The 9,956-nt window shown below is 31.1% G+C and overlaps 1 protein-coding gene across 1 annotated transcript in view; it reads right to left on the reverse strand.

The window, feature by feature from the left end:
- Positions 1-9,956, reverse strand: part of LOC106473443 — a 48,001-nt gene that overhangs the window by 11,913 nt on the left and 26,132 nt on the right. The window contains exons 8-12 of the mRNA XM_022401882.1: positions 8,330-8,502; positions 6,648-6,728; positions 6,249-6,455; positions 1,901-2,407; positions 1-1,019 (exon numbers count right to left, since the gene is read on the reverse strand). Of these exons, the coding sequence (XP_022257590.1) occupies positions 1-1,019; positions 1,901-2,407; positions 6,249-6,455; positions 6,648-6,728; positions 8,330-8,502 (1,987 nt within the window). The remainder of the gene's footprint in view (positions 1,020-1,900; positions 2,408-6,248; positions 6,456-6,647; positions 6,729-8,329; positions 8,503-9,956) is intronic.

The following is a 9,956-nucleotide window of genomic DNA, read 5'->3' on the forward strand; positions in this document are numbered from 1 at the left end:
TTACACAAGTAATTGTAACCCGACGTTCTTAAGACCATTTCTAATTGTTTCACACGGTCCTTTAAGCACATGTTTTCCTTCTGTAGCTTGGCCACTTCAGTACGAGCTTTCTGCAAATTCTGTTCTAATTCATTCAAGTTTGCTTTTAAAGCTATTACTTCATTGCTCAGTTTCTCTACCTCTGTGTCCTTGGTCTTGCAAGCATTCTGGAGATCAGTAGTTACACCTTTTAATTCATAAAATTCACTTCTGTCCTTTAATTTTATGTCATGCAAACCTAACATCTTTACAACTTCTTCAGACAAAATACAGATATCCTCACCAACTAAAAGCAATTCTTCCTTAATATTTGAAGTCTTTTGTAATTTCTTTTTCAAGTCAAACAATCTATCCTGACATAAATAAAGAGATGTCTCCAGGTCATCAACCACAACTATTTCTTGTACAGGAGATCTTTTATTTGCCTCTTCTTCCACATACTTTACTTTCTGCAATATGTCATCAATCACAACTATTTCTTGTACAGGAGATCTTTTATTTGCCTCTTCTTCCACATACTTTTCTTTCTTCAATATGTCATCAATTACAACTATTTCTTGTATGGGAGATCTTTTATTTGCCTCTTTTTCTTCCACATCCTTTTCTTTCTTCAATATTCTCTCTTGTTCAGAGCTTCTTTTACCTATTTTATCAACAGCTGTAGCCTTTGAGATCATTTGATTATTCAATGAGCTGTTTCTATATTTAGACTGCAAGCTTTCTTTCCATGATCTATCTAGAATATCCACAAAACCATCATCTGAATTTACTGTATCTTTTTGCTGTAAAAAGGAACTTGGCTTGATCTCAACAAGGCTATGCCTGTTTACCAGTTCTTGGTATGGAGGTTGTTTGTTCTTAAAGTCAACTTCTCCATTTTGCAACACTGATATATCAGCAACAGTTTGAAGTGGAGAATAAACACTTGGTTCACTTGAGCTATCAGTGACCTCCAGGGAGATATCAGGCTGTTGGTACTCCTGTTTACAATAAAACTTTATTGAAAAGCAAATTAGACTATTTGTCTTGCTAAAAAAGTCAACAAATTACACCTACTTGCAAATGAAATATAGTAGAATATTTTGAGTTGAACTGTTGTGTTAGGTGTTTATGTAGCTAAACTAACAATGTTAAAAAAATAACCATCACCAAGAAAAATGAAAATGCATTTAAACCATTCTGACTTCAAAAAAACATTCACAAATAGCTCATTAAAATTGGAGTTTTCATATTTTTAAAAAATATGTTGTTAAATTTAAACTTTTAATAAGTAAAAAGACAAATGAAATTACTGAAAAATTCAGCTTATTGTATCTAAATTTGTCTTAAAAATCACATCTACTCAGCAAAATCGCATTACTTAAAATAATTATAGGATAAAGAAACAATATGATAAATAAACTTACTATTCCGAAAATTGCTTAATGAAGTCAAAGTTCAAAGAAGTTCCAGTTCTGTCTACACTTTGACCAACATGTGTTATTGGGTTATACAGGTTCACACCAACAGTATGTTTGATACATTTCACTATGATATAGATCCAGCTTATCTCTCTTTGGTTAACTTGTGTTTAGGGTTACTGACAAGGAGTGAAATTTTCCAAAACTAGTATAACCCAATAACATGTTGATCAAAGTGTAGATTGAACTGGACCTACTTCGAGCTTATAGGTTTTTCTCGTAGTGACTATAAAGCACCTTCACACCAACAGTATGTTTGAAACACAGCATGTTTAAAAATAATTACTTATCATTTATTTAAAAGCTTAAATACTAAAGAAGCTATAAAAAATGATAGTCGAAATAAATTACTAAGTGTAACTGCACTAGTATGTTATTATAAATATAAAAATTTAACTCACTTTCAATGAATTTCTCATCTTGGTAAACTTGTTATTATGAAAGTCCTTTGTACCAGCCAGTAAACTTTCGTCTGCACTACTAGATAATATGCAATTTATATGTTTGTCAGAAATCTTTGATCGAGAAGACCGTAATTTGGCCTTTTCCTTGAGCTTAGAAACCATTGTGCGGTTTAAAGGTGGTGATAAAGGAAGAGTTTGATTTACTGGTGGTAACTGTTCAGTAAATCGGTCCTCTACAGTTGAGCCATCGTCACTTGTTGATGAAATGTCCAATTTTGTTTGTAGGTTTCGTTTCTCTGCCGAATATGGAACACAATAATTACTTGTAGAAATAAACCCCTGTTGATAGTTTATTCTTCTGATTCTTCGTGACTGAAGACCTGATGGAGATTTGAACAGAGGAGATGTGATGTACACATCGATGACATGATGAAGGGCTTGAATCCAATTATTACACATTCCTGTTGTGACAGCAGAAAATGTGTATGTCTTGCCATTTAAAGTCTGAAACAACAGAAAGTTTCTGTAATATAAAGAATTAACATAGTAAGTTTGTGTAAATACTTAAAAGTGAAGAATTTGCAAAGTTTTTTAAACATTTAATTATTTAATAGTTTTAGTTTAGTTTAGAGGATGGGACAATCAAGATGGTCAACTAGGTCCCTTGTTGTCCCAAAACATTATGTGTGTACATATAAAGCTACATTACTACACATCCTTTAGTAGACTAATTAAGTAAACATACACAACAAACAAAATAAATGAGATTTAAATTACAAAAACCACATATTGAAAAAAAAGAAACTAGAAAACTGAAGGTAATTAAACTTGACTGTTTAATTAATGTAGTTAAAGGTAAATTATTTTATACACTCAAAATTTAGGAAAGAAAACTTTATTTAGCTTTCTCATCAATTGTATAAAGTTATTTTATTCATGGGTCCTGTCCGTAAAGAAAACTTATTTCCTATAATCTTTAAAAAGTTGCTTCAATCATAGCAACAACACAAGAAGCATAGCTAGTGATATTATTTGATGAAGGAGAGCAACTACAAAAAACCCAACACAAAACAAAACAACACAAGTTAAAGTTAAGAGCAACATAAAAATACATTTCATCTCGTTAGTTTTTTTTCTGAATACCTTTGTAGTTATTTAGATGAGCTTATTTAACTTGGAGCTATACCAGACAAGTCCATCAAACAGAGGATATGATCAAGATAAGGTATTACACAGTACTTATTGGCTGATTTAAGCTATACAATGAACAGACTGAACACAATGAAAACAACCAAAGATAAAAAACTGTGTAATTGTTATTTATAATTGTTTATGTTGGACAATCACTTCTTTAAGAAGTTTTTATAGTTGAAGGGTTCAATGAAGACCAGGTCAATAAAATCTAAATGCAAGGTTTCTAACTTCAAAGAAACCTCACATTTAACCGTTACAACATGCATTACATGACAAAAGTCATTCTCATTCCACATATGTGGGGCCCATAACCTCTAAATATTACCTCTATAACCAATTGAAAATGCTGCTATCAACTTCCTGAAACAAGGTAACTGTAAGTGACGTTCTCCATGGGTGGCAACAGGTATTACCAATTCGAAAAGGACGATTAAAGAAACAACGGTAATTTGAAGCAAGATCAGCTTAACAGTTCTTGTTTTTTTTTTTTACCATATATTATATCAAAAGCCTGCATATATCTAAACAACGAAAAAATTTGGTATTAATATTACTGTACCACATTTTCAAACAATCTGAACTAGTTACCACTGTAATTGTATTTCTCCAATTCTCCTGGTAGTAAAGAGAGATCAAAACTTTGTCAAAGACTCAGAATTTAAATAAATAAAGAAAATAAGCACAAAGAGACATAACAATATCAAAGACATTTTATTTTATAACAAGTAAAAAAAATAATAATTCAAAAATTAAGTATAATATAGGGAAGGCAATGCCAAAACGTACAGAAACAAGGTAGGGTCATACATAAAATCATACAAAAATAACTACATAACTAGCCCAATCTATCCAAGAATAACTTATCTACAACTAAATGTTGAATTCCTGTCAGTTGCATGAATTCAGGTTTTAAATAAAAGCATTTAAAATGAATAGTCTTACAGTGGCTAATAAGCTTGTAATATTGGCTCAGTACTTATTGGCTACTTATGTAAGCATTTTTTGTATGGTTTTGTGTATTCATCCCTACTTTGTTTCTATACGATTTGGCATTTTCATCCCTAATTTACTTATACTCATACTTAGCTTTTGCAATTATTTTTTATTATGATTTTTTAATTAATTGTTTCTCCTCTTTTTCTTTAAACAATTTCATTGAAGTAGGTTGATAAGTGAACATTTATTTTTATAATTCAGTGGTAATTTATATTGTTAATATATCAGTTTCTTTAATTTTGGATTATACTGGGGGCCAATTAAGTTGAAATGGTTCCTCCAGGACATACAAGTACCTCAGAGCACTGGATCAACGTTAAGGGGATATTTACAGAACCCATGTTTTCCAACCTCACTGCATGTGCATACAATCAACTCCATCCCATACTAGGGTCATGTCAATTAATGGGGAGGACATCATAAAAATCCTAGGCCATGAAGCATGATACCACGCATACACACACACATACACATACATACACACACAGCTGCCAGGCTTGGCCCCACTGATAATTTGAAGCATGGTAGGCTATATAATGTATTGTTTTGATAATTAAGAAATTAACTTTTTTAAACTCGGACATCAATAATATGTACACAGATCTGTCAGTTGCATAAATACTTGATCTCTTTGATATTGTAAATATTGATTTAGATGATTTTTTTCTTTCTTTACTTTTTTTTTTTACTGAAACTGGTTTGGCAGATATCATGTTTGTGCCATTAACCTTTACCTTAGTAATTATTTCGACTTTGATTTGAACCATTTGACTATACTCGTGAAGAGTTCAGAGCCAAATTTAATCTGTTCAGAATAGTTTTCTTGACCCTGCTTAAGAATTAAAGAAAAGATGATTGGCTAATAGTAATAATATAATGACAAGAATAGATATTATATGGAAGTACAGTTTAATGTATGTATTACAAATACACACACTCCATATATAAGCACTAGCATGCTTAATGATTCTGGATAATTGTAAAATAATGATACCTGTGAAAAGGAACACAATTTAAAAAGCTTGTATAAGAAATCTCTCAAATCCTTTGCTTTCATGTTTATAGATAAACTCCACAGTGCCAGGTTTGTTTTTAGATAAATAAAAATACACAAATTAATAAGTCATTGTTTATCTAAACTTTGACATGTACTGGGAAATTTAAGGGGAGGGGGGGGTCATCCTTTCTTTATGATGGTATCAAATTCCAAATTCAAATGTGGCTAATATCACACTCTGGAAGTCTAAAATAAAGTTCATACAGTGTGTCCAACAAACGTGCCCAAGGCAGTGCTCCAGAGGGAATCTTAAATTTGCAAACTTCATAGTTGGTACTAGTAGTGTACACATTTATCAGCTGCACAATATAATACAGATCTTAGAATAATATATCAGTAGGTAGCTTTGGTGCAACATAATCTTTAAAACATTTTAGATAGGAGTCTGAAAATTAGTCATTTTGAACAGTGGCAAATCCAGGTTTTATCTATTGGAGGGGCTTTTGAAAGGTTTGTTTTAGCATAATTTAGGAAGATGAGGACTAGGGGGTATTGGGGGGGGGGCACTTTATACATTTAAAATCCTTATGGAAAAAAAGAGGAAGCAGTGATTTTTATAAACATTAGGTTCTAAAAATGTTCATTGTTTATGAGCTACAGAAAATCACCTTATCTGTGGAATAAGAACAAGCTTCCCCTATCTCCTGTAGGTGAACAAAACAAAATATACAAATGTCTCCCTCAACCACCACCACCACCTCACCATACTCACAGGATCAGATACACTAAATGTGGAATAGTCTGGTTTTTCATTCTCACCCAATAACAATACATTTTACTCTAATCAGAAATATCAAAACTTACAGTCGGAAGCAACCAAGCTAAAATTTATGTAAACATTTTAAAGCACACAACAACATTTTTACAGTCTGAGTAAGAAAATTATAATTGCTGCTATTTTTGTTTTAGTGATTTTAGCCTTTATTTTTTATAGGGGGGGGAACAAACCTTGGTTGAATCTACAAATATGTAAAAGTAATGTGATAATCTCGTTATTTCTGTAAAGATATTATTACATTTTACAAATAACTTTACAAGTAGAAAACACTTGACATTAAAGGGAACAATTTTCATCTCTATAACTCTCTCAAAACTCACATTTATAGCAAAAGCATGACTCTTCACAGTCTTAACTTCTTCAACAGACTTGATTGACTGAATGTCTATCTCGCTATTGGCAATGTTCAATGTCTCTGCCTTTGGATCTTGGTAAAGCATCAAATAGCAGGATGTTAACACAACCCACTGTTTATGCCAATCCTTTGTAATCTGCTGCATCAACCAGCCTTTTTTAAGGAAGATTTCCTGAAGATAACAAAGAGTCGATAAAGTAGAAGCACTTGTTAAATTTTGTCTATATGAACTAATTACTAATTAAGTGTATTGCAAAGTTGTATTGAGGAAGAATAAACTAGTTTTGTTTAAGAAAGGACTAATATCGTAGGAAAATTAACAAACGAATGTACAGAGACATAACAATATAAATAACTCATTTACCTCAGGTGTTAGCTCTTTATGAGAAGAATGATAAAGAGAAGAATAAGAGTCGAGACCACAGCCATCAGGATCTCCTCGAACCTGAAACAATCGTAAATTTTTTGTTTAAAACTTTCATATACAAAATAATGTCTTCTAACCCTAAGGTGATGAATACTATATTATAAGTAGATTATATTTGTTGTGACAATGGTTGGCCTTGTGGACAACACTTCTCCATGCATCTTTTGCACTTGCATCTTTCTGAAATAAACATTTTTCAAATTATTTTTATAGTAAATGAACACAAGACATTACATCTATTTACAAATGTTATTAAAAATTCAAAAATTCACGTGTTCCTATAACTGTAGTCCAAGACTTTGAAGCTTGCTTTCAGATATGTCAAAATGATTGAAAAACACAACACATGAAGATTAAAAAGAAAAAAACATGTTATACTAGGTTAATATTCATCAATTATTCTTTGCAACAACATAAAATTTGCAATAATGGACTACTGAATCAATAGTAAGTAAATCAAGGCAGCCCTCTCCTCCCAAAATGTCACTGACCTTTCCCAAAACTACATAATGCTATCTATAACTTTAGATTCCTTAAATACTTGGCTCTATTATATGTCTTATTGTCTATCCTCCTTTCCAGTTATATCAAAAAAGAGTTAGAAATGAGACCAATATAAATAACAGATAAAAACTGCTGAAAACAAAATATGACATTAATCACGTCCACATGTACATAACATAATATTTTGGGACAACATGGACCTGTTACTCCATCTCAGCTGTTCCATCCTCAAAACTAAATTAAAATGATTAAAAAAAAAATTTAAACCCAGCCGTTTTCATTCGTATACTTACCAAGCTTTTTCTTAAACTCACTTAAACAAAATATATTATCTTGAGGTAAGCTCATAAGCAAGATTTAATGTTAAAGGTTTAAGGTCAACCTAAATCACTAGAACAGCATATACAAGCCTATCTGCCAAATGAAGCTGCTCCCCAGGTAATCTAGTTCTGTTAATTTTCTTGTTACTTGTTAGTATGGAAGATATAGGTTAATGACAATAGTAGCTATATGCACTGATATGCAAACCTTTCAAATGAAGGCAAAACATGATTGTTATGTTGTCAAATGAACACCCTTAAGTTCTTCACATGCTAAACATGCACAGCCTCAACAGTTTGGATAAATGAAAATGGTTATTTAATTTAATTGTTAAATAACACAACTTTAGGAATGAACAAACTAAACATGGTTAGTAAATTGGTACATGTATTTTTTTAAAATCATAGTTGAACATGTTTGTTAATTCATACTGTTAAGAAAATGACAAACAAACTGTCTAATTTGTTATATACAATCCTGAAAAATACAAACTGTTTAATTTGTTATATACAATCCTGAAAACTGATGATAGATGCGATATATGCACATCGCTGAAGATCTGAACAATTAAAAAAAACAATTACTGTTTGAAAGTTTTTCATCCAAAACAATCAATCATATTTCACTCAAACACTATTTACAATGCTCTTATTATAGGCCTCATTACTCATTAGCAAACATGTCTTTACTTTTATTACCTGCATGTTCCATGATGCCTTGAAAAATAATTACACCATTCTTGTTGCTCACATAGTCAGTTAGTGTTTTTTTTTACATAAAAGAAGAATAACTACCTGAGAGTGAAAATCAGATCCAGCATTCTGAAAACATGAGCGCCTCCAACTGGCATTTGACCACCGTTCAAATGAATTTTGTTGTTGAGGGCTATCCATGCTGGATGTGCTGGTTCCTGATGAGGATCTCTGTAACCCTGAAGAATAACATGGATGTTGTAACTGTTGACACTCTAGATAAGAGAAAATAAATGTGCAAGTTAAGGTTCTGTATGCAAAACTAAAGTATAAGGTAATATAATTGAAGCAGAATAAACAGACACAAGGTTCTGTATGCAAAATTAAAGTGTAAGGTTAAATAATGAAAGCAGAGTAAACAGACACACCACACCTTGCATGATAGAAGTTCTTTCAGCAAGAAACAAAAACTATACATTCACTTGTAACAAGAAACCAATATGTTACACAAAACTATACATTTACTTGTAATGAAAAAATGTTATAAATTATAAGGAGTTGTAATAAGAAATCAATATGTTACACAAAACTATACATTTACTTGTAATGAAAAAAATGTTATAAATTATAAGGAGTTGTAATAAGAAATCAATATGTTACACAATACAATACATTTACATGTAATAATAAAATGTTATAAATTATAAGGAGTTGTAACAAGAGCTAAATATAATTTTGTAACAAAACCCATTAAAACATCAAATCCTATTTTAAATTACATAAACATACATCAATTTTTGTTTAGATTAGCCCATAAATATAACTGTGAAACAAATTACACTTATATTGTTAAAAATACTAACGAGCTACATGGAGATAACTGATAGAAAAATGTTACTCTCTTTTACTCCCTTTTTTAACATCTCATAGTTTATGCTTAAAGATTATTAAGAAAAAAGAATTAATACATATTTCTTCAATCATTCTACAATACACAAAAATAAAATAGGACTAAGTATTTAACACCAATGATGAGTCAAATGTATTTTCTAGAACTCATTTTCTATTTCACTAGTCCTGCGAGTTAACCTTCAAATAAGTCATTTGATTGTGGATTTTACAATACAATGTCAGTTGTGATCCACCAGTAGCACTGCACATTAAATACTTTTATAAGTAAATCTTAGTACACTGTCATACTTGTGTTAAAAATCATAAGCATGATAATAAGGTTATTTTTGAGAATAAAAACCTCAGCTTGAATTCATAACTACATTTTCATGTTAACATCATAATCCTAAATAAAGCTATATCCTGCTACATCTTTATGCTAAAAGCCAGATATTTGTTTATGCAGTGTTAAAAGCTAACACTTTGGCAGACTTAATGCAGTTAGAAAATGTTTGAATAACACATCAGAAACTTCCATCTAGGACAGAAACCATGAACCATCCAACACTATTACTACACAAAGCAGATGTTTCTACCTAGGTAATCATTAATTTGACTTACTTCTTAAGTTATGGCCACAGATGCAAGGCTAAGAAATATACAGTACTGTTACGTCTCCGTTTGTTAATTAACTTTCCGTAACTTCGTTCCGACGAAACTTTAGTGACACAAGTCCTTACTTAATAAAACTGGTTTATTCTTTCTGAATATAACTTCACGATACACTTATTTTCAACAGTTGCTCTTTCACAAACGTTTTAACAACGAATGTTAACTT

This window comes from Limulus polyphemus, unplaced genomic scaffold (assembly GCF_000517525.1).
Source record: "Limulus polyphemus unplaced genomic scaffold, Limulus_polyphemus-2.1.2 Scaffold6178, whole genome shotgun sequence".
NCBI lineage: Eukaryota > Metazoa > Arthropoda > Merostomata > Xiphosura > Limulidae > Limulus > Limulus polyphemus.